At 47.6% G+C, this 25,726-nt stretch overlaps 1 protein-coding gene across 1 annotated transcript in view; it reads right to left on the bottom strand.

The window, feature by feature from the left end:
• Positions 1-7,875: 7,875 nt before the first annotated feature.
• Positions 7,876-25,726, bottom strand: part of LOC123370452 (NACHT, LRR and PYD domains-containing protein 3-like) — a 58,665-nt gene continuing 40,814 nt past the window's right edge. Inside the window, exons 11-14 of the mRNA XM_045017038.1 lie at positions 25,476-25,646; positions 22,633-22,803; positions 14,548-14,718; positions 7,876-9,175 (exon numbers count right to left, since the gene is read on the bottom strand). Of these exons, the coding sequence (XP_044872973.1) occupies positions 9,010-9,175; positions 14,548-14,718; positions 22,633-22,803; positions 25,476-25,646 (679 nt within the window). The 3' untranslated portion in view covers positions 7,876-9,009. The remainder of the gene's footprint in view (positions 9,176-14,547; positions 14,719-22,632; positions 22,804-25,475; positions 25,647-25,726) is intronic.

The raw sequence follows: 25,726 nt of genomic DNA, 5'->3' as shown, positions 1-25,726 counted from the left end.
TCAGCTTGGAAAAGAGAAGACTAAGGGGGGATATGATAGAGGTATATAAAATCATGAATGATGTCGAGAAAGTGGATAAGGAAAAGTTATTTACTTCTTCCCATAATACAAGAACTTGGGGTCACCAAATGAAATTAATAGGCAGCAGGTTTAAAACAAATAAAAGGAAGTTCTTCTTCACACAGCGCACAGTCAACTTGTGGAACTCCTTACCTGAGGAGGTTGTGAAGGCTAGGACTATAACAATGTTTAAAAGGGGACTGGATAAATTTATGGAGGCTAAGTCCATAAATGGCTATTAGCTAGGATGGGTAAGAATGGTGTCCCTAGCCTCTGTTCGTCAGAGGATGGAGATGGATGGCAGGAGAGTGATCACTTGATCATTGCCTGTTAGGTTCACTCCCTCTGGGGCATCTGGCATTGGCCACTGTCGGTAGACAGATACTGGGCTAGATGGACCTTTGGTCTGACCCGGTACGGCCGTTCTTATGTTCTTATAATCACAGGATTTTTATTCAAAGAAAAAATGTAAGAGGAAACCTCAACATTAATGTAAAGGTAATATTAACAAAATGCCAATTGCTTGTTTGGGTTTTTATAAACTTGTTTGCAGCTTTAAATATAGTTATAAGAATGTTATAGCAAAAATGTCAACCCGTCCCCACAAAAACAATATATACTATATCTGGTTATGGTACAAAATGTTAAAGCTAACTAAATTTCAACAGGTTTCCGCCTTTGTCTCCCAAATACAATCAAGTGTTATGAAAGTTTAATATCCTCAAAGTGTTTGTATAGACCGAAATTTAAAATTCAGTTTGGTTTAATTTTTTTACTCTTTTCTTTTATGTTATATTAATTGGAAATAGGGGTTGTTAAAGTTTGTGCTTCTAAACAGTTAAAAGAGGAGTTGGTATCACAAACAAATTAACTCAAATATGTTTGGGTAAAATTTTGTTACTAACTCTTTTGCTAAAACAGAGTGATCAGCACGGGAGAGATATACACCTTCTCACAGAAGATTGTGAGCTTCTATTTTAGCAGTTAAGCACTACATTTAGTATAAAAATTTAGTAATGCATTTCTTAAGTTAAAAGGAATATCTATGCAACAACTTCAAAAATATTTAATACAGGTAGGGGTGAAAGTAACTTAAAGGACTTACCTGTACTCCGGAGTCCTTGTTGGGGGCGTGGCCTCAACCAGAAGAGGTGGGGCCTTTCAAGATTTAAAGGCCCTGGGGCTCTGGCTGTGGCTGGGAGCCGCAGGGCCTTTAAATCACCCTGGAGCAGCTGGGAGCCCCAGGGCTCAGGGATGAATTAAAGGGCCCAGGGCTCCGGCCACCATGGAGCTGTGGGCCCTTTAAATCACCGTGGGAGCCTGGCTGCCGGAGCTCCAGCAGGGATTTAAAGGCCCCAGGGCTCCCTGCAGTGGCCAGAGCTCTGGGCCCTTTAAATTCCCACCTGAGCCCAGCTGCCAGAGCTCCAGTGGCACTTTAAAGGGCTCGGGGATCCCCACAGCAGCTGGAGCTTTGGGCCCTTTAAATCCCCTCCCGAGTCTGGCTGCTGGAGCTCTGGTGGCACTATAAAGGGCCCGGGGTTCCTCGCAGTGTCTGGATCCCTGGGCCCTTTAAATCACCACCACACGGCATACTGGCTCTTGTCCAGTCCGGCATGGCATACTGGCTCTTGCCGGTACGTCATACCAGACAGTACTGGCTTACTTTCACCTCTGAATACAGGTCTATTTGTGCTAAAGAATTGAGAAAAATAAGAACAAAAGCATAGCTTGTATTATAAAAGACTTGGTCCCTGTTATATTGCAAACAAATGTAGTTGTTCTGTGTATTAAATTTGGGTTACTGAAAAAAAGAGAATTGTAAAACAAGCCATCAAAAACTTTATTATGCTAACCAACTTAAGCTGTTTAACGGTGCATCCCACAGACCCGAAGACACCAGGAGATATCAATGCACAGTACTATTGGGGAATTCTGTGCCATTGCACGTGTGCAGAAATTATGTCCCCCGCAGATTTATTTGCTTCCACACAGAAAAATGACTTCCTGATGAGGAAGCAAAGGGAAGCCACAAGAGCGGTCATGAGACCCTCCCCAGCAGTATGTTTCGGGTGCCCAGGGCAGCTTGCAGAGAGGTAAATCACTGTGGGGTGAGGGGCGGGATTGGGGAACAATATTGTTCCTAGAAAGCAACAAGCCAAGCCACAAAACTGTGATGCAATTTACAGTAAATGCAATGAAATGTGTAAAGTGTATAAAGGGAAAAGGGTTTGTGTAACTTTGGACCTGTAATGTACCCTGCATCCATTCTCCCTGTGTTTGAGTCTAATCAACTCAGTGTAGCACTGCTGTATGTAACTTGCAATTTGTATAGACAAATTTTCTGTTAGTTCCAGTCATAATTTGAGGTCAGTGATATTGCTCCCTGAGGCACATGTTATTCAAAACAATATTGTTTGGTGTCTGGTTACCAGTATTGAATCCTGGCACAGCAATACTTAATAAATTGGTTCCTGTCCTTTCAGTAGGGTATCTGGAAGGCAGCAGCTATAAAAATAACTGGATCTATGTCAACTACTGGTGTGTCACACAGCAATGCAAACCTCAAAAAGCACCACACATGGCTTGTTATGCTAGAAATGTCTTGACATCGCAAACCCACTGGCAACTGTTACAGGAAGTTTTAGAAGTATGTGCAGAGCAACAAAAGCATTTGAAAAGAGGGTGATCATCTTATTTGTGCACATCCACTCCAACACAGGCCAGCCAGTTTGGATAGTATCATTCATGCAGTATACTTCAAGTACTACATGGCAGGAGGCAGACACAGCGTGTGGTCCAGGCTGCAGCAGCATGGAGCCAGGGGCTGGGGAATATGCTCCATTCAGTCCAGAGGCTCCTAGTGAAGGGAGAGAAAAGAGGACTTCACCCAGCCTATGCAGACATCTACAATGAGATAGATGGAGCTAGGGAAACTGCAGAGAAGATGCACATTGCGGGAAGTGGTAAGGCTTGTGGGAAGAGAGAAAGGCTTTGAGGCAAACATTTAGGGAGTTAAACATGAGGAGGGCAATTCTGAACTCTACCAGAATGGTGGGGGAATCCAGTGGAGACTACACAGCATGAGCTGTGCATTTGCCTGCCAATGCCACACTTACCTAGACACACTTTTCCTCCAGATGGAGTGCCAGCCTGAGGAGAGCCCAGGAGGATGCTTAGGTTAGGTGTGGAGGTAATGGATTGCTCTGTGTCAGGAAGATCTTCTGGATCCTGGGCTGCATGTGATGAGCAGGGGTCTAAGAGCTGCTCCTGCAGGAGATACCCTTTTTAAATTAGCTTAGGGGGCAATCCCAATCTCTTTGCTTTGTGCAATATAGAGGATCATCCCCACACACCATGTTTGATTGCAGGCAGCAAGTGACACTCAATGAGGACTGGTGTAGGAAGAAGATGGGAGAGGGATCAAAAAGTGGCTAAACATCTGAGCAGTTGATCAGCTGCTAGAGTGAGCACCCCCCCCCCACAGATCACAGCCAATGCTTGTTAGGAGAGAGGGGGCAAGATCTTTGCATGCTAAAATGTGGGTTCTGTGCTGGTGCAGATCCAGGGGAGAAGCATGCTCCATGCACTCATTCATTTTCCGTCCATTCATTCAGGGATATCACACATCACCCCTCCATGTCATACCCTGTCATTCTGTGCACATATCCCAGCACCTCAAACAGTAGCCTCCACTGAGCCAGCCCACAAGTTACACAAGGGAGAGAAATCACAGTCACAGGCCCAATCCTTCATAGGTAGAGACCAGGGCAAGGACAGGGCTTCCGTGTGTTCAGGGGATGTCCCATCCTTCCCAATAAACAACCTAGGCCCATGGTTCCCTGCCCCTAGCTCTGTCTCCCATTTTCCTGGGAAAGAAACTGCCCCACCCTTAGACCCCCACAGGGCACGGGCTTTCCCCAATATCTGGTTTCACAGTTCACAGACGTAAGGCAGAAAGGGCTGTTGTGACAATCTAGTCTTACCTCATGCAGAAGGCAACACAACATCCCTGAATTAATTCCTGCTTTGAGTCTAATAGCTGTGCTTGATCTAGAGCAAGTCTTTTAGAAAAATAGCCACTCCTCATTTTAAACGTGCCAGTGATGGAGAATCCAGTGCAATCCTGGGTCAGTTGTTCCAGTGGTTAATTACCTCCCTGTTAAAACTGTGTGCCTTACTTCCAGTGCAAATTTATCTAGCCTCAACTTCCAGCCATTGGATCCTCTTACACGTTTGTCTGCTAGATTGAAGACATCTCTGTTATCAAACTTCTGTTCCCCATGTAGGTACCTATAAACTGATCAAGCCACCCCTTAACCTTCTCTATGATGGTATGTTTTCCACAGTTTTCCAGTGCCACATACAGAGGACTATGTAACTCTCTGCCTGGATTAGCTCTACTCTGTGCACTGGTGCTCTGTACAGAGTCATTAAAGGGTTTTTTGCAGACTGACTGGTTAAACATGAGCACTTGTGACTCTGGCAGTTAAATGTCCGATCACCAATGATTTAGGAGTTTTCACTATAAACAATAAATAGCTTTGTAACCCTGTGAAGATGCCTTCAAAGGGAAAACCAATCACTAGAGCTGGGAGTTTGTGGTTTCTGCTAAAATCATTGGTTGATATTTTCATTGGGGACATCAGAGCTGTGTCTAAGGGCTCATCTCCATTAAGACATTCGCTCAGAGATCATCTACATTAGTGACACCAGGGTGAGTCCCCAGAGCACATGCTGCCCCAGTGCAAAGTGAGGGTCACATGGGGGCAGCACATTCCATAACTCCTGGAGTGGGAGGGGAAATTTAAAATCCTGGGAAGCTGAGGGGACAGAGGAGAATTGCAGGATAGAGTTTGTGGGGGCTGCTTAGAGAAGAAGGGTGGGAAATCTCTGTGGGGGGACCTGCAGGAAGAAAGATGAGGAACTGTCAACCTGCAATGACAAAGGAGGAAGTGTTGCAGAAAATTGATAAATTGAAGAGCAGCAAGTCCCCAAGACCAGGTGATACACCCTGGATGTGTTTAGGTAAATACAGTTTGCTCCTGCTTTGCTTAGATTTAATAGATATTCAGCTGATGAACCGGTGTTTTGCTCATTGTAATGGATTTAGCTGGTGTTGGGTCACAAATTATTTTAGTCCTGAATGCAGGGGTAGTGTTTGCAATTATTGTGGGAATACAGAAAAGGACTGTGCTTAACCTGTCCCAAAGGAGCTAGTCACTTTCAGTTTAAAGAACCTTGGTAAAAAAAAGGGCTCAAATGTCTGAGCCCTGTAAAAATATGAGGGTGTGTGTGTGCACAAATGGCTGCATACCCTCAAGGGGTGTTGGATCGATGGAAAGGAACCCCTAGATATTCAACCTGGCTCCACCTAGCGGAAGGGTTACATTTTGGGGGGGCTTGTAAACACCTGGTGAGTGAATCACTAAGTTAGGAAAACAATTGTGTTTATATTTGAGGAAAGTACTCTGTATAATAGCTGATAAGTCAGGTTTGTTGGGCCCTGACTCAGCAGCTCCTAGCTTGGGGGCTGCAGCCTTGGCCGATGATTGGGGAAAAGCACTGGGGCAAGCATTGGAAAAGGTGGTGCTGTTCCATGCTACATCAAGCTCCTATCGTAAGTTAAGGTTATTTGCTGGGGGTCCCATCGCAATACCTGGGGAAAAGGAGTGTGAACCCTGGTTGGAACATACCATTGAAATGCTGCAGAAGTGGGCCATACCAGGCACAGAAAAGTGAAGATGTCTAGTAGAGAGCCTCAGGGGCCCAGCTTTAGACGTGATTCGCACCCTGAAGCTCACTAACTCTGGGGTCGGTGTGAAGGACTGCCTAGAGCAGGGGTGGGAAAACTACAGCCCGCAGGCCAGATCTGGCCCACCAGCCATTTTAATCCAGCCGTTGAGCTCCCACTGGGGAGCGGGATCTAGGACTTGCCCCTCTCCAGCACTCCATCTGGGAAGCAGGATCGGGGGCCACTCCGTGCGGCTCCCAGAAGCAGCGGCATGGCCTCCCTCTGGCTCCTACATGTAGGGGCAGCTAGGGGGCACTGCTCTGCATGCTGCCCCTGCCCCAAGCACCTCCCGTGCAGCTCCCATTGGCCGGGAACCATGGCCAATGGGAGCTACAGGGATGGCACCTGCAGACAGGGCAGCGTCCCGAGCCACTTGGCTGCACCTCTGCTTCCGGGGACCGCTTGAGGTAAGCACCACCTGGAGCCTGCACCCTTGAGCCTCTCCCCACACCCCAACCCCTGCCCCAGCCCTGAACCCCTTCCCACCCTCTGGACCCCTCGATCTCAGCCCAGAGCACCCTTCTGCACCCAAACCCCCTCATCCCCAGCCCCAGCCCAGAGCCTGCACCCCCAGCCAGAGCCTACACCCGGTCCCATGCCCCAATCCCCTGCCCCAGCCCTGATCCCCCTCCCACCCTCAGAACCCCTCTGTCTCAATCCTTCTACCAACAGATGTTTAGGCACCTGCCTATACAGCCACTGACCGGCCTTGGCCTGTGTGGCCTTGTAGTAGTAAAATCTTAGGTTTGTATTTTGTATAATTTAAAATAAAAAATAAAGACTGGTAATGTAGCATTTATTAAATGTATTAATGTATAATATAATTGAACAATATTCTGCCAGCCACCATTTCTGAAAGCAGAAAGGAATGGCCTAACAGGCCTTTGGTAAAAATTGCATCAGCCAGAATCTTGTGTCTAAAGCTAATTTCAAGGCAGTAATAGACCTTTGGGGTCACCACTTTGTTGTAGGTTTAAAATTATTATTTTAAAATTAATAAAAGAATGCAATAATGGTTTTCTCCTGCATTGCAATTTAATGTTCCTGTTCAAATGTTCTGTGTAAATCAATCCTGTTTTGTGTGTAAATAAAAAATGTGTATGTAAAAAAATAACTGTCAAGGCCATTATCAAACCAAATGTTCTAAAAAAAATCCCCAAAACAACGTAAAGATACCAAAAAATTGCCACATGCCCCTATTAAAATGTCAAAAAAGGACAAATTAACAACTCTAAAAAATAAGGCAGGTACCTATCAACCAGGACAAAATAACTAATCAAAACCAGCATGGGGTAACTCCCCAAAAAACTAATAAAAAACAAAATAAAAAATAAAAAAAAATTAAAAAAACAAGCCCTTGTCAAACAACAATTAATTACAGCATAATGGTGAAAAACTCATTGGTCTCAATAAAACAAAAATCACTATATAAACAGGGTTCTTTGCCATAACATTTTGGGTTCATCCTGCCAAGACTTCCCCAGAGCATCGTGTCGTGACCTACAGAACCTGGGTCCTCCCTACTTGTAATCAACCTAGCTGGCCACTAGACTGAGGCAGCCTCTGAACTGGTAACTGTAACATTGACTAGTGGGACAGTGTGTCTATGTGTGTAATTAAATGCATATGCTAATTGTTGTATCTCCAATATCCGCGGCGTATTGCCTTTTCTCCTAAAAAAAAAAATCCCGTGTACTTCTTCTAAGCATAACATTTGTTGGTGGAGAATTGCAAAAGGGGGAGGACATGCACCGTGATTGCTGAAAATACTGCTAAAGGGTATATCATACGTATAAAGTGATCAATCATTCAGTTGTGCACACCCCTGGTCATAGAGATATTGGGCAATAGGGAGAAGATTAGAGTCCTCAGTGCTCCTACCCGTCTGTCGGAAAAAAAAATATATATATATATAAATTGCATAGGTGAATATGCCCTCGATCATAGCAGGATCAAGCCCAAAAGGTAGGGGAGTTAGTGTTTCCCCCTCCTGCTCTGTCAGTCAGGGTTTTTTTAGCGTGTACAGACTTTTTGTGTTTTATAAGTCCCAGCACAAGCGTGGGCATTATGTTAAATGTCTTGTTTTCCCCTTTTTTCTATTTTTGCCTTGGTTTTGTTAACTGGGAGATGCCCCAGCCCTTTTTATTCTCTAATCTGATGGTGTGAGAGCATGGGTTTGTACATACATGCAGCATGTGCGTACGAGTGCCAGTAGAATCCACACCAGGAAGGCATCTTAAAGAAAGTTCCCCGGATCGAAGTAGCCCTAAAACAGTCTCAAAGACATTTGCTGAAGTATGTTCTGTCTGTGTGTGTTTGAGGCCTGAGAAACAAAGCTGTCAGCTGTAAATTGCTAAATAAGAGATGTCAAACTGCTGCTTAGCAGAGCGTGTTTTCTCAAAGCCTGCACTGTAATAGCTCTGGGTGAGGGGAGGAAAATGTTCACCAGCACACACTGAAATGTCAGGAGAAAGCTTTGTAATTGGCTCTGAGCTTGTGGTTCGAACATTAAATAATAAACTCCCTACAGTATTAAGAGAGTGACCCAGCACCAAGTTATAGATTTGGTTGATTGGGTAAAATTCTTTAGCTGGGATTCATAACCCAAACAGTCACCTTCTTAGATCCTTTTTAGGATTAATACAACAAATAATCAGTTTTTATTAATCTGATGAGGTAACTAATTTGGTGACATAGTTTTGATCCAACACTGAGACTAATTTAATCGGGGTTTGATTTTGTTTGGATAGTTGCATTGCTCTGTGCTTCATTTAGTTTTGTAGTACGATTAGTAGCTTCACTTTGGTGATACAGTTTGTTGGTGTAATAGTTTTAATACAATTTATAAAACTGAAACCAAACAACATTTCTTTCAATAAGCAACAGGGGTCTACAACCTTGAGGATGTGGGCAGATATCAGTGGGTGAACCTAAAAAGCCTAACCAGCTCCACATAATAAGCCTTTGGTTCTCACAGACCTGACAGTCTCTTCCAGTCCTGCACCTGTGGAGGCTGAATGTGTAAATTCAACAAGCTCACAAAACGGGAGCGTATTTTCCCCATAGTGTGAGGTTCTCACTCTTAACACCAGCAGGAGAATATACATCCGGAGTCCTTGGTGATGCCAGAGATGCCTTAAAAGAGGCAGGTCCTGGCCCTAGCTGCTGTCCCAGCTAGCAGGCCGACAGCCAGGCCAGAGCAGTGTCGCTGCAATGGCTCCTGTTCTCCAATTGTTCCATATACGTATGACCATATCAGGTTTCCTCTTTCTCACAGCATCTAGCTCTCTCTGTGTGTCTTCATTTACATGGACATTGCTCAAGCTGTGCGGGAAAACAAGTCAAGAAAAAGTGTAAGACATAATACCTGAGAACACAATCTCTTTGAAGCAGAGTTAGCCGCACACCATTGGTTTCAGTGAAATCATCTCTGGAATGGACACAAAAGACTATTGCAATGAATAACTATCTGCAAAGACATAACTATCTGGGCCCATCTTCTTTCCCCATCCCACACATTTTTGGTCCACACCGGTAGTCACCATCTCCACTGGATTCCCTTTGGAGTCTGACCAGGCCCGTCCTTGCCTGCTGAAGAGGCTGCTGTTGAGTGACGTGCGGAACTCTCGGCCCACTTAGAGGGAGGGAGATGCCAGCATGTGACATTTATAGCAAGCAAGAAAACAGACTTCAGCGAACTTATTTGTTTCTGAATTGTTATTAATCTATAAAGTTATTGTTCTAAATCTAAATCATTTTGAAAGCTGCCATCATGTGTTTTGGTTGTAACATCCCAGAACCAAAGGCTGTGTGGGGGATGTCTAGGACTGTGTAGAAATCTGGATGTTGTTTAAATGTATTTGCTATCTCAATGCTCCACAGAACTTACTTCCATTTTTTAATTCCCATCAGTCTTTTATCTTCCTTTATTTCTGGTCCTTTTAGTTCTCTCTCTTTTATAGGGTATGTCTACACTACCAGATTAGTTCGATTTAACTTAATTCGAATTTGTGGAATCGACCTTACAAAGTCGAATTTGTGTGTCCACACTAAGGACACTAATTCGACTTTGTGAGTCCACACTAACGGGGCAAGCGTCGACATTGGAAGCGGTGCACTGTGGGAAGCTATCCCACAGTTCCCACAGTCCCCACTGCCCATTTGAATTCTGGAATTTCCCCACAATGCATGCTGGGGGGAAAAATGTGTCGAGGGTGGTTATCATTCAACCGTCACTCCCGCTGGTGGGAAATCAGTTCGTGCACTTTTCCTGTTAGTGACAGCACAGACGCCACAGCACTCCACTGCGATCATGGATCCCGCTGCGATCATCGCTGCACTTATGGCCGTTGTCAACTCCTCGCACCTTATCGTCCACCTCTTCCAGAGTCAGCTGCTGAGAAATCAGGCGAGGAGGCTCCAGCAGCATGGTGAGGACATGAAGTCTCAGAGTGGCACAGACCTCTCACAAAGCATGGGATCCCGCGCCGTGGAGATCATGGTGGCAATGGGTCATGTCCATGCTGTGGAACGGCGATTCTGGGCCCAGGAAACAAGCACGGACTGGTGGGACTGCATAGTGCTGCAGGTCTGGGATGAATCACAGTGTCTGCGAAACTTCAGGATGCGTAAGGGCACTTTCCTTGAACTGTGTGACTTGCTGTCCCCTGCCCTGAAGCGCAAGGACACCCGGATGCGAGCAGCCCTGACTGTGCAGAAGCGAGTGGCCATAGCCCTCTGGAAACTTGCAACGCCAGACAGCTACCGGTCAGTAGCGAACCACTTTGGCGTGGGCAAATCTACCGTGGGGGTTGCTGTGATGCAAGTAGCCCACGCAATCGTTGAGCTACTGCTCTCAAAGGTAGTGACCCTGGGAAACGTCCAGGTCCTCATAGATGGCTTCGCCGCGATGGGATTCCCAAACTGCAGTGGGGCTATAGATGGAACTCACATCCCTATCCTGGGACCGGACCACCAGGCCAGCCAGTATATTAACAGAAAGGGCTACTTTTCAATGGTGCTGCAAGCACTGGTGGACCATAGGGGACGTTTTACCAACATCAACGTCGGATGGCCGGGCAAGGTTCATGACGCGCGTGTGTTCAGGAACTCTGGTCTGTTTAGATGCCTGCAGGAAGGTAGTTTCTTCCCGGACCACAAAATAACTGTTGGGGATGTGCAGATGCCTATAGTGATCCTCGGGGACCCAGCCTACCCGCTAATGCCCTGGCTCATGAAGCCCTATACAGGCGCCTTGGACAGTGACAAGGAACTCTTCAACTACCGGCTGAGCAAGTGCAGAATGGTGGTGGAGTGTGCTTTCGGATGTCTCAAGGGGAGATGGAGGAGCTTACTGACTCGCTCGGATCTCAGCGAAACCAATATCCCCATTGTTATTGCAGCTTGCAGTGTGCTCCACAATCTCTATGAGAGCAAGGGGGAGACCTTTATGGCGGGATGGGAGGTTGAGGCAAATCGCCTGGCTGCTGATTACGCTCAGCCAGACAGCCGTGCGATTAGAAGATCCCAGCGGGAAGCGCTGTGCGTCCGGGAGGCTTTGAAAGCTAGGTTCCTCAGCGAGCAGCGTGACCTGTGACTGTTCAGTTTCTTTACAGAGAAGCTGAACCTGCCCCTGTTTCTTTTTACCCAGTTACTGTTGACTATCCTCTGCAGTTACATACCCCGTTCACCCCGTTTCCCCCCTTCCAACACACATGTAAAAATAAAATCCATGTTTCATTGTTACTTAACTACGTTTTCTTTATTAATGACTTTGCGTTAAAGGGTTGAAACTGGGACGCAGACTGTGCTGGGTAGGGTGTGTAGTGATGTAAAGACCGCTTCTAAACTCGAGGAATGACAGGCTCGTGCTCCTAGAGCGGTCCGCAGTGCCGGACTGGTTGTTTCAACGGAGCCTGCCATCCCTCCTTTTTGGGACTCTGTGTGCGGGGGCTATGTGACCTTGTGGCGGGGGAGAACGGTTACAGATTCCCCTGCTGTGTGGCCCTGTGGTCCAGGACAAGGACCGCTGCATAAGATCTGTAACCTCCCTCCCCCACTACAAAGTCATGTACCCCCCACCCACACAGAACATGGAAACCACCTCCCATACCAACCAGGGTGCCTACTGACTGCACTGTGTGTGTGACCTGCTGCTGATCCTGCCCCCGTGTCTGTACCCTGGTAAAAGTGATTGTCCTATGCAATTACAAACCCCCTCCCCTCCCCTTCAAACACAGTCTTCTGTACAAAAACATGATGGAAACAGTAATTAACAGCAAAGTATTTTTAATAATCAACTAGACAGTTAGGGGATGAAACTGGGATTGGGGCTTGGGTGAGTCAGGAAGGGAAGGACTTCTCAAAATTTAGGGAATGAGAGCTTTTGGGTAACTGAGCACTCTGCTGGGGTGGAGTGACAGTTTTCACGGCCCCTGGCGCCCCTCCTTCTTGTTATTTTGGGTGAGGGGGGTATGGGACTTTGTGGCGGGGGAGGGCGGTTGCAGATACACTGCAGGGGGGCTCTGTTCTCCTGCCTGCGGTCCTGCAGAACATCCTCGTAGAAGCGGCATGTCTGGGGCTGGGATCCGGAGTGTCTGTTTGCCGCTTTGGTCTTCTGGTAGCCTTGTCTCAGCTCCTTGATTTTCACGCGGCACTGCGTTGCATCCCGGCTGTATCCTCTGTCTGTCATGGCTTTGGAGATCTTCTCGTAGATCTTCGCATTCCGTTTTTTGGAGCGCAGCTCTGAAAGCACGGACTCATCACCCCACACACCGATCAGATCCAAGACTTCCCGATCAGTCCATGCTGGGGCCCTCTTTCTATTCTGAGTTGCATGGACTCCTCTGCTGGAGAGCTCTGCATCGTTGCCGGTGCTGCTGAGCTCGCCCCGATGTCCAACCAGGAAATGAGACTCAAACTGGCCAGACAGGAAAAGGAATTCAAATTTTCCCGGGGCTTTTCCTGTGTGGCTGGTCAGAACATCCAAGCTCAGACTGCTGTCCAGAGCGTCAACAGAGTGGTGCACTGTGGGATAGCTCCCGGAGCTACTAAGGTCGATTTCCGTCCACACATAGCCTAATTCGACATAGCCATGTCGAATTTAGCGCTACTCCCCTCGTCGGGGAGGAGTACAGAATTCCAACTAAAGAGCCCTCTAGATCGAACTAATTAGCTTCCTGTTGTGGACGGGTGCACGGTTAAGTCGAATTAATGCTGCTAAATTCGACATAAACTCCTAGTGTAGACCAGGCCATAGATTTGCCTTTTCCCCTTCAGGCCAGTGGTATGGAAATTTCAAAACATTCTCTTGTAGCTGTCCGGCTGTGCTGGATTTAAATGCTGCTTAAGCTGAAACTCTGGTAGCTTTTATGAACTAAGATGATCTTAAAAACAGTTTTAAACTGCTTGACATTGTTCTGGAGGAAAAGGCAGATGTCAGTTGCCTAAGGAGCCGGCTGGACATTCCAAACCTACCAATATCTGTATGAGCTGCTGACTAGACAGACAACCAAGATGAGGAGGAGAGGAGTGAAGAAACAGGGTTGCCATCATAGACAGAAAAATAAATAAAACAAAAACAATTAGGTGTCGACTTTGTATCCTTCCCCTCTTTTCCTTTTTCTCTTTGTCTGTTTGGCTTTGTCCCAGAATTATTTGTTGAAATGGTGGTAAATTATCATTTGCATGGAGAGCTATTTTAATTCAATTGTGAAACACCCCAGACTCGTATTCTCAGTCCTGCTTACTGAGTAAAATAACTGAGATTCTAACTAGGGTGATCAGATGTCCCGATTTTTGGCTCTTTTTCTTACATTGCCCCCCATTCCCTGTCCCAATTTTTCACATTTGCTGTCTGGTCACCTTAATTATAACACAAAACTACGCTGCCTTTGAAGTGCTCAAACAGCCACTTTATTATCCCATGTTTAAGCTAGTCAAGCTGCATGAATAATACATTTTTCAGGTTGGTGGCTGAACTGAAAAGAAAAAAAAAAGGTTCATTTTGAACCAAACCCTCAATTTTTCAGGGTTGTTGTTGTTGTTGCTGTTGTTAAAAGAAATCAAACAAACAATTTTTTTGGTGCCAAATGAAAATTTATTTGAGCTGAAAAAAATTCGGGTCTTTTTGTGTTTTTCTTTAGTTTCTTTTGAAGTGTTTTTTACCCTCAAAAAAACAAATTAATCAAATAAGCTACATTTCTAAACAAAACATTGTTTCAAAGTGACAAGACAAATCTTTTGTTTGAAAAAAGGTCAGCTTTTTATTCTGCCAAAAGTATTCATCAGATGCAACATCCATTTGCAAATATTTTCATCCTGAAACTGCAGTTTTCTGCAAATTTACTATTTGAGCAAAAAATGTCACCCAGCTCTACTGGTATCACAGCAGTGGATCTCTCTTCCTTTCTCTGCAGGAGGAGACTAGGTGCCAGTTCTTGGGTGCCCGGACAATAACACTGACCCCAGGAGAAAGAGCTTAAATCACATCACTATGTGCCAGATTTTCCAAAGAACTCAGCACCCACAACTGGGGCAGGATGTTCGAGGGGACTGAAGTCCCATTTACCCAGGGTCCTGCTGGCTTTTCTGAAAATCTGACCATAGAAGTCACAAGCTACTGCATGCTGAGCACTTTCGAAAGCCTGGCCCCATGTGAAAGGAACACCGGTGAAAGGAGCCCACTTGTAACTTACCCCAGTTTCTGCAGTTTGCAGTTTGGGTGTTTCAGTCCTTCACACAACTGTTTCACACCTGAGTTGTCCATTGTTTTCTCTCCCAGGATCAGCTCTGTCAGCGTCTGGTTGGTGCTGAGAGCAGAGGCGAGATCCTTACAACAAGCAGCTGTGAAATGGCAACCACTCAGTATGCAGGAGCCAGAGAGATACAAAGATTTGTGACTGCTTATTTTTGCCCCATTCGCTGGCATCAGCAGTCTTCATTCTAGGCATGTAAAGTAAACCACAGTGCTCTGAGAGGAGCCTTTGGGATTAGTCATAAATTCCAAGGCCAGAAGGGCCAACTGTGATCATCTGGTCTGACCTGCAGTACAGGACTTCCCCCAAACAATTCCTGTTTGAACTAGAGCAGAGCTTGTCGACAACAAATATTCCATCTTGATTTTAAAATTGCCAGTGACAGAGAATTCACCACAACCCTTGGTAAATTGTCCAAGTGGTTAGCTGCCCTCATGGAACCTTATTTCCAGTCTGAATTTATCTAGCTTCAGCTTCCAGCCATTGGATCCTTTTATACTGTCCTCTGCTAGACTGAAGAGCCTGTTATCAAATATTTGTTCCCCTTGTATGTACTTGTACAATGTGATCCTGTCACCCCTTAGCCTTCTCTTTCTTAAGCTAAGTAGATCGAAGTCTGTCACTATAAGGCAGGTTTTCCAATCCTTGTGTTATTCTCATGGCTCTTCTCAGGACCCTCTCCAATTTACCAACATCCTTCTTGGACTGTGGGCACCAGAACTAGACACAATATTCCAGCAGCCGTCACACCAGTGCCAAATACAGAGGGCTTGGCTACACTTGCAAGTTGCAGCGCTGGTAGAGGCTTTCCAGCACTGCAATTAGTAACCGTCCACACCTGCAAGGCACATCCAGCACTGCAATTCCCTGGCTGCAGCGCTGGCTGTACACCTGGTCAGGTTGGGGTGTAGCGATTGCAGCGCTGGTGATCCAGCGCTGCTCATCAAGTGTGGACACACACTAGCGCTTTTATTGGCCTCCAGGGAATACGGAGATATCCCAGAATGCTTTTAACTAAATTACTCTCTTTGTTTTGTTATGCAGCCTCTCTTTGTTTTGTTGTGAACTCCGATCGGAGCTCCGTTGAACTGCTTATCTAAAAAAACAAACACTGATCACAGCAAACAGGAGCTATCTGTACCTGGCTGTGAATGATCAAATGAGAGGCAGGGAGTGAATGTTTGCTTGACAGAGAAACAGCATTGGATGCAGGCTGTTTGCAATTAAGACTAAGGGTTCGCGAACATTTTGTGATTTTTCAATCCAGGAAGCTAACACACAGTGTTGGCTCCAAAAATCCACTCTCTCTCTCTTCCCCGCTCCCTGTCACAGTACACCACAGGGAGTGAGTGAAACACCGGGGAGTCCGTGTTGGAGGCAGGCTGTTTGCAATTAAGAATTAAGACTAAGGGTTCGTGAACATTTTGTGATTTTTCAATCCAGGAAGCTAACACACAGTGTTGGCTCCAAAAATCCACTCTCTCTATCTTCCCCGCTCCCTGTCACAGCACACCACCCTCCACCCCCCTCTTTTGAAAAGCACGTTGTTGCCACTTGAATGCTGGGATAGCTGCCCATAATGCAGCACTCCCAACAGCGCTGCAAATACTGCAAATGTGGCCACACACCAGCGCTGGTAGCTGTGAGTGTGGCCACACACCAGCGCTGTTCCTGCACAGCTGCATGATCAGCGCTGTAACTCCCAGCGCTGCAACTTTCAAGTGTAGCCAAGCCCAGAGGTAAAATAACATCAACTCCTACTCGAGATTCTTCTCTTTATACATCCATTAGCCCTTTTGGCCACAGCAACACACTGGGAGCTCATGCTTAGCTGATTATTCACCATACCCCCTCAAGTCTTTTTCAGAGTCACTGCTTCCCAAGATAGGATTCCCCATCCTGTAAATGTGGCCTAAATTATTTGTTTCTAGATGCACACATTTCTATTGGTCTGTATTAAAATGTACATATTATTCGCTTGCACCCAATTTCCCAAGCAACACAGATTGCTCTGTAGCAGTAACTTGTACTCTACATTATTTCCCCTTTTGCAATTTTTGTGTTATCTGCAAACTTTATCAGTGATACTATGTTGTCTGTCAGGTCATTGATAAAAATGTTACAAAGCATAGGGCCAATCGATCCCTGTGGGATCCCCATAGAAACATACCCTCTTCTCTTAAACACTACAAGCCCTGGAGGGAATAATTTACCATGTGCAGGTGTTGTGTCAGTTACTATGTGTTCTATATGCGATTGTTCAGATGAGTTGAAGGGACAGGCAGATTGAGGTGTGTGATACAGGAGGGCCTGGGAGCAGGGGTAGAGTGGTAGCCTCAGGCTAATTAAGGTGTGGTTCCCTGTAGACTAGGGAGGGTTGCTACAGGTTAATTGTAGCACCTGTAGTCAATTAAGGCCCCATCAGGAACCTAATGAAACCCCCTGCTTCAGGCAGTCAGGGGAAGAGGAGGAAGGAGAGAGGACTAGAGCTTGGAGGTGTGTTGTGAGATTTGAGAGATCAGAGAACCAAAGTAAGGGAGACTCCCTCCCCCAACATCTAAGGACTGAGGATAACCCCACCCAAGGGGGAAGAGGGTAAGAAACCCACAGAGGTTGAGAGGGACTCAGAGTGAGGAGAAAACCTAGATCCCTTCCCCGCTTCCCTCCTCTACCACCTTCCCGGGCCACTAGTGGGGCCCTTGGCACCCAAGAGCAGGGGCAAGGGGTAGTGTCTTAGTCCCTCCCAAGAAAAGCGCAGGACCCACCATACAAACATTGGCCATCTTGTTACAGGTGCTATTTCTAATGGGTGGGATGGTCCTAACAATACACTGTAATGACCTGCTGGTTCCCTACTGGGTACCCCCCATCTAGAATGGTAGGAAGAGAAAGGACTAAACCAGTGGTCCCCAAAGTGGTGCTCGTGGGTGCCATGGCACCCGCCAGGGCATTTCTGTGTGCCCGCCTAGTGCCCAGCAGGGGACTTGCCAGGGACAGAGAACTCAGGCTGCGGGCATGGTGTTCTCTGCTCCCGGCAGAGAAGAGAATCTGGGGCCCCGTGCCTGCTGGGGACAGAGTACTCTAGGGCTGCGGGCACCGGTGTTCTCTGTCCTTGTGGCTTTTCTCCGGCTTCTCTCTGGATTCATATATTATGTAATATTAAATATGGGGTTTTTTTGTATTATTTAATGTACAAATACAAAATAAGCCTTGAAAAATTGTTGGCGCCCGCCACGCTCTTCTGAAAACATGAATATGCTACTGGTCACAAAAAGGTTGGGGACCACTGGGCTAGGTTATTCTGGTAGAGGAAGAACCTAGATTAGCATCTCACCAGTAGGGGGCACTGTGTTAATCAGAATGAGGAGGAAAGAGACGTGACATCCTGTGGACAGAAGGAATCAGGCTGGGAGAGAGAGATGGCCAGTGTGTGTGTGGGGGGGTGAGCAGAAGGCTGTAGGCAGCGAGGACAGAAAGCCTGGCAGTGATATCCTGAGAGCCAGGGCAAGGAGGCAGGTGGGAAGGGGAGAGCTGATCAGAGAAGCAGGCTGTGGCTGGCGGGCTGGGAGCAGCAACACCAGGATATGGGGGGGGGTGGAGCAGCCTGCAAGCAGGAGGCGAGAGGCAATTGCTAAGGCTTGGTGACACAGGAGGACAATGCACAGGGATGCTGAGGAGACCAGAGATGACAGGGCTGAGGTCTGGCCAGTGGGGTTGCAGACCAGCCCTGAATTAGCTGCCATGAGAAGGATGGGCCAGAAAAGGCACTGGATGCCAGCCCACCGATGGTTCTCAGTGACATATTTGCTGACTGGGCTGTGTTATCAGTAGCTGGGGTGACAATGCAGATTTGGCCATGCATTGCTACAGGCTTGGGACTGACTGGCTAAGCAGCAGTTCTGCAGAAAAAGATCTGGGGGTTACAGTGGATGAGAAGCTGGATATGAGTCAGCAGTGTGCCCTTGTTGCCAAGAAGGCCAATGGTATATTGGGCTGCATTAGTAGGAGCATTGCAAGCAGATCAAGGGAAGTGATTATTCCCCTCTCTTCAGCACTGGTGAGGCCATATCTGGCCTTGCATCGAGTTTTGGATCCCCCGCTACAGAAGGGATGTGGACAAATTGGGGAGAGTCCAGCGGAGGGCAACAAAAATGATTAGGGGGCTGGAGCACATGACTTATGAGGAGAGGCTGAGGGAACTGGGATTGTTTAGTCTGCAGAAGAGAAGAATGAGGCTGCTTTCAACTACCTGAAGGGGGGTTCCAAAGAAGATGGAGCTCAGCTGTTCTCAATGGCGGCAGATAACAGAACAAGGAGCAGTGGTCTCAAGTTGCAGTGGGGGAGGTCTAAGTTGGATATTAAGAAAAAATATTTCAGTAGGAGAGTAGGGAAGCACTGGAATGGGTTATCTAGGGCGGTGGTGGAATCTCCTTCCTTAGAGGTTTTTAAGGCCTGGCTTGAAAAAGCCCTGGCTGGAATGATTTAGTTGGGGATTGGTCCTGCTTTGAGCAGGGGGTTAGACTAGATCAGTGGTCCCCAACGTGGTGCCCGCAGGCGCCATGGCGCCCACCCAGGCATTTATGTGTGCCCGCCTAGTGCCTAGCAGGGGACCTGCCGGGGACAGAGAACTCAGGCTGCGGGCGCAGTGTTCTCTGTTCCCGGCAGGTGCGGGGCCTGCCTAGTTCACAGCAGTGCACAGACAATCCAGGAAGTTTCTGAAAAGTGTAGGGGACAATTTCCTGGTGCAAGTGCTGGAGGAACCAACTAGGGGAAAAGCTCTTCTTGACCTGCTGCTCACAAACAGGGAAGAAATAGTAGAGGAAGCAATAGTGGATGGGAACCTGGGTGGCAGTGACTATGAGATGGTCGAGTTCAGGATCCTGACACAAGGAAGAAAGGAGAGTAGTAGAACAGAGACCCTGGACTTCAGAAAAGCAGACTTTGACTCCCTCAGGGAACTGATGGGCAAGGTCCCCTGGGAGAATAACATGACGGGGAAAGGAGTCGAGGAAAGCTGGCTGTATTTTAAAGAAACCTTATTGAGGTTGCAGGAACAAACCATCCCGACGTGTAGGAAGAAAAGTAAATATGGCAGGCAACCAGCTTGGCTCAACAGTGAAATCCTTGCTCGTCTTAAACACAAAAAAACAGCTTATAAGAAGTGGAAGATTGGACAAATAAGTAGGGAGGAGTATAAAAGTATTGCTCAGGCATGCAGAAGTGAAATTAGGAAGGCTAAATCACACTTGGAGTTGCAGCTAGCCGGAGATGTTAGGATTAACAAGAAGGGTTTCTTCAGGTATGTTAGCAACAAGAAGAAAGTCAAGGAAAGTGTGGGCCCCTTGCTGAATGAGGGAGGGAAACTAGTGACAGAGGATGTGGAGAAAGCTAGTGTACTCAATGCTTTTTTTGCCTCTGTCTTCACAGACAAGGTCAGCTCCCAGACAGCTGCACTCTGCAGCACAGTATGGGGAGGAGGTGACCAGCTCTCTGTGGGGAAAGAAGTAGTTCGGGACTATTTAGAAAAGCTGGACGAGCACAAGTCCATGGGGCTGGATGCACTGCATCCGAGGGTGCTAAAGGAGTTGGCCGATGAGATTGCAGAGCCATTGGCCATTATCTTTGAAAAATCATGGCGATCGGGGGAGGTCCCGGATGACTGGAAAAAGGCTAATGTAGTGCCCATCTTTAAAAAAGGGAAGAAGGAAGATCCAGGGAACTACAGGCCAGTCAGTCTCACCTCAGTCCCTGGAAAAATCATGGAACAGGTCCTCAAGGAATCAATTATGAACCACTTAAAGGAGGGGAAAGTGATCAGGAACAGTCAGCATGGATTCAAAGTCATGCCTGACTAATCTAATTGCCTTCTATGATGAGATAACCGGCTCTGTGGATGAGGGGAAAGCAGTGGATGTTCTATTTCTGGACTTTAGCAAAGCTTTTGATACAGTCTCCCACAGTATTCTTGCCAGCAAGTTAAATAAGTATGGGCTGGATGAATGGACGGTAAGGTGGATAGAAAACTGTCTAGATGGTCGGGCTCAACGGGTAGTGATCAATGGTTCCATGTCTAGTTAGCAGCCGGTATCAAGTGGAGTGCCCCAAGGGTCGGTGCTGGGGCCGGTTTTATTCAATATCTTCATTAACGATCTGGAGGATGGTGTGAACTGCACCCTTAGCAAGTTTGCAGATGACACTAAACTGGGAGGAGTGGTTGATACGCTGGAGGGTAGGGATAGGATACAGAGGGACCTAGAGGATTGGGCCAAAAGAAATATGATGAGGTTCAACAAGGACAAGTGCAGAGTCCTGCACTTAGGACAGAAGAATCCCATGCACTGCTACAGACTAGGGACCGAATGGCTGGGCAGCAGTTCTGCAGAAAAGGACCTAGGGGTTATGGTGGACGAAAAGCTGAATATGAGTCAACAGTGTGCCCTTGTTGCCAAGAAGGCTAATGGAATTTTGGGTTGTATAAGTAGGGGCATTTCCAGCAGATCGAGGGATGTGATCATTCCCCTCTATTCAGCACTGGTGAGGCCTCATTTGGAGTACTGTGTCCAGTTTTGGGCCCCACACTACAAGAAGGATGTGGATAAATTGGAGAGAGTCCAGCGGAGGGCAACAAAAATGATTAGGGCGCTGGAGCACATGACTTATGAGGAGAGGCTGAGGGAACTGGAATTGTTTAGCCTGCAGAAGAGAAGAATGAGCGGGGATTTGATAGCTGCTTTCAACTACCTGAAAGGGGGTTCCAAAGAGGATGGATCTAGACTGTTCTCAGTGGTAGAAGATGACAGAACAAGGAGTAATGGTCTCAAGTTGCAGAGGGGGAGGTTTAGGTTGGACATTAGGAAAAACGTTTTCACTAGTTGGGTGGTGAAGAACTGGAATGGGTTACCTAGGGAGGTGGTGGAATCTCCTTCCTCAGAGGTTTTTAAGGTCAGGCTTGACAAAGCCCTGGCTGGGATGATTTAGTTGGGTTTGGTCCTGCTTTGAGCAGGGGGTTGGACTAGATGACCTCCTGAGGTCCCTTCCATCCCTGAGATTCTATGATTCTGTGAAATGATGGGTAATAATCAGAGGGGAGTCCCAGCCCCTTTGTGGGAAACACATTAATGTTGATATTTATTCACATTTACTGTTTACAGCCCTTTTGGGAGAAAAGATCCATGTTCAATTTCCTTTTCTTTCCAGCCCTTTTGGGAGAGCAGGAGTGACAGCTCCAGTTCAGGGCAGTGTGCACACATGTGGGGTTGTTACTGCCTTAGTGAGTAAAGTCATTGTTTTCTAATGTCAAAATATGCTGCATTTGTCGTTTGCTAAAAGCCACCAGATTCTGTCCTCGGCTGCACCAAGTTCACATCTGGCACTGCTGAGAGACTTCGAGGAGAAGATATTGGCTGTAAGCCACCTTCCTACTGCACTGATCCTGGGCCAGGTGGGAGCCAAAACAGCCTCTGGTGTAACTTAGAGGAATCTCAGGGCTGCTCTAAGTTACTCCAGCTGCTGTGCCAGGCTAGGATCCGGTGAAGAGTCATTGCACTACACCCTGCCCCTCCTAACCTCTCTGCCCTTCCTATACTGAGGCAGGAGGGATGCTGTGGAAGGGTGCCAAAAATGTGGTTAGAGCTGCTTTGCACCACCTAAGGATTACCCTGTATTGAGGGACCTTTGGCTGCCCCTTTAGGACAATTACCCAGCTACTTTGCCTGCAGAACAGGGCCCAGGGACTGAGCCCACTGCAGTACCCAGAACTCCTGCATCTTGGTGGGAGTTAGAGCAGCTGATCATTGTGGCCCCTTCTAGCCCTATGTTCTGCAGTTCTCTCATTATTCAGTTGTTTAACTAGCAAAATATGAGCAATGAAGATATCAGTGAGTCTCTGTTTTTTGCCTTGGGAGCAGAGTGGGGCTGGTCCATGGCTGGGTTTCATGCAGGTTATTGTGATCCTGATAAATAGAGTGTAACTCACCAACCACAGTGTTAACAGGCACAGACTAAAGGGAACCATCTGGTACTTACTGCAGTATCTGTAATTTGCAGTTTGGATGTTTTAATCCTTCACACAGCAGCTGCACTCCTGAATCTCCTAGGTTGTTCCACCTTATGCTGAACTCTGTCAGTGTCTGGCTGGTGCTGAGAACAGAGGACAGATCCCCACAACAAGCAACTGTGAGATCACAATACCCCAGTCTGTAGGATATGAAGATATACAGAGAGCAAAATGATGACTTCTTTATGCCTCTTCCTCTGCATTTCCCCTCCTTGATACCTGTGTGTAACTCAAAAGCTGGGGTAGGCAACCTATGGCACGCATGCCAAAGACGGCACGTGAGCTGATTTTCAGCGGCACTCTCACTGCCCAGGTCCTGGCCACTAGTCTGTGGGGCTCTGCATTTTTCTTTAATTTTAAATGAAGCTTTTAAAAGGTTTTAAAAAACGTATTTACTTTACATACAACAATAGTTTAGTTATATATTATAGACTTATAGAAAGAGACCTTCTTAAAACATTAAAAGGTATTACAGGCACGTGAAACCTTAAATTAGAGTGAATAAATGAAGACTTGGCACACCACGTCTGAAACGTTGCCGACCCCTGTTCTAAAGTTATTCTTAATTTGGAAGCAATAGCCCCGCTCCGGCTCCTATGCACTCCAATGTCCTCCTCCGGTGCTCCAATGTGAGCTGCAATGGCGGTGCCTGCAGATAGGGCAACGTGTAGACAGGGCCGGCTCTACAGTTTTCGCCGCCCCAAGCAGCACGCCAAATTGCCGCCCTGGGCGGCGGGGGCAGTCCATGTGCCCTTAGGGTGGCAGGCACGTTTCCGCGGCGGCAGCGGCGGCAATTCGGCGGCATCTTCTATGTTTAGCTGAAGCCGCCCCGGACAGCTAAACATAGAAGCTGCCGCCGAATTGCCGCCGCCGCAGAAATGTGCCTGCCGCCCTAAGGGCACACGGATTGCCCCCCCCCCGCCCGCAGCAGCAATTCGGCGCGCTGTTTGGGGGCAAAACAAGGGGGGCTGCCGCCCCTTGCAGAATGCCGCCCCAAGCACCAGCTTGGAATGCTGGTGCCTGGAGCCGGCCCTGCGTGTAGAGCTGCCTGGTTACACCTCTGTGTAGGAGCTGGAGAAGGGACATGCTGCTGCTTCTGGGAGCCATTTGAGGTAAGTGCCACCTGGAGCCTGCACCCCTGAGCTTCTCCCCACACCCCAACCCCCTGCCCCAGCCCTGATCCCCCTCCTGCCCTCTGAATCCCTCCATTCCAGCCCAGAGCACTCTCCTGCATGCCAAACCCCTCATCCCGAGCCCCACTCCAGAACCTGCACCCCCAGCCTGCACCCCTTCCCGCACCCCAATCCCCTGCCACAGCCCTGAGTCCCCTCCCACCCTCCAAACCCCTCAATCCCAGCCCAGAGCACTCTCCTATACCCCAAACTCCGCATCCCCCAGCACCACCCCAGAGGCCACAACCTCAGCCGGAGCCCTCACTCCCCTGCACCCCACTCCCCACTGCAGCTCACAGTCCCCTCCCGCACCCTGAACTCCTCATTTCTGGCCCCACCCCAGAACCCGCTCCCCCAACCACAGCCCTCACCCCTTCCCACACCCCAACCCCAATTTTGTGAGCATTCATGGCCCACCATACAATTTCTATTCCCAGATGTGGCCCTCAGGCCAAAAAGTTTGTCCACCCCTGCTCTAGACCTCTAACACACAATTAGAGCTACAACCAAAACCCCAGTAGCATTTAATTAATTATTCTAATAGGAAGTTATCCATTCAGCTACAGAAAACACCTTCTCAACCCTCTTTAAAACCCCAGTCAAACAGAGGCTCATTGCAGCATGCCCAGAAGGTCCCTAAATGTGGGGTATTTTGGACTGCGGGAAAGGGAAAGTCCCAGAGCCCTCACAGAGGCCAACCATCCCTTCTCTTTTATAACAAAGGGGGAATCAGCTCAGGTGCCCGTGCTGACTGCAGTTGGGGAAGACACAATCCCTCAGGTAGGCCAGTCCCAGGTCATTTAGGGCTTTATAGATCAGAACCAGCCTCTTAAACTCCACCCAGAGACCAATGGGCAACCAGTGCAGATCCTGGAGCCATGTGCTCCCAGCAGGATGCCATGCTCAGTAAGTGACCTAGCACTGTCTACACTGGGGCTTAGGTCGGCTTAACTAAGTCTCTCGGGGGTGTGAATTTTTCATGCCCCTGAGTGACATAGCTGGGTTGACCTAACTTTCTAGTGTGGGCCAAACCTTAGTGAGTAAAATAAACAGAGGACCTACAGAAAATATCTATGGGGCATGAAGAGGCTCTGTGTGACCCAAATTCTGTCTAGTAAAATACGACGAATCTACAGTGTGGTGGGGTCTCTCAGCTGTATGCAGGAGGAGAGTAGGTGTTTTTGGGTGGTCATTAGATGAACCATTTGGGATTTTTTCAGTGACATAGTTTTTCCATCAGAAAATGCAGATTAGTCACACACTTTTTGTGGGAATGTCGTGGTGTTGATGAAGTTCTGTCAGGAAGGTCTTTCTTAGCCAGGCTGGACTTTCAGGGCAAAGCTACAGAGAGAGCAAGCCTAGAATAGCGAGTAGCCCCGTGGTTGGGGCATTCACCTGGCCTGTGTGAGGCCCAGCTTCGTCTCCCCCCAAATCAGGCAGAGCAGTGACTTTAACCTGTGCCCCCCACACCTCAGGTGAGTGCCCTAACCAGTGGGATCACAATGCAGAACGGGGAAATATTAAGTTTTCTCAGGATAGAAAACAGTTTTCCACAGCTTCCAGGAGTACAGATGCCTCAGTAGACAAAGCTCAGGTCACTGTTAATAAGCACAGACTGCAGGAAACCAGCTGTTACTTACACTAGTTTCTGCAGTTTGCAGTCTGGGTGTTTCAGTCCCTCACACAGCAGCCGCACGCCTGAATCCCCCAGTTTGTTATCCGCCAGTTCCAGCTCTGTCAGGCTCTGGCTGGTGCTGAGAATAGTGGAGAGATCCCCACAGCAAGCAGCTGTGAGGCTGCAGCTCCCCAACCTACAAGAGACAAATACACAGAGAGAGAAGTGATCACTTGTTTCCTCCCTGTTGGCTGTGGTTCCCTCACTGGTGTCGGT

Source organism: Mauremys mutica, chromosome 4 (genome assembly GCF_020497125.1).
Source record: "Mauremys mutica isolate MM-2020 ecotype Southern chromosome 4, ASM2049712v1, whole genome shotgun sequence".
NCBI classification, from domain to species: domain Eukaryota; kingdom Metazoa; phylum Chordata; order Testudines; family Geoemydidae; genus Mauremys; species Mauremys mutica.
The sequence above is the reverse complement of the archived record's forward strand: the minus strand, read 5'-3'. Positions and strand labels throughout refer to the sequence as shown.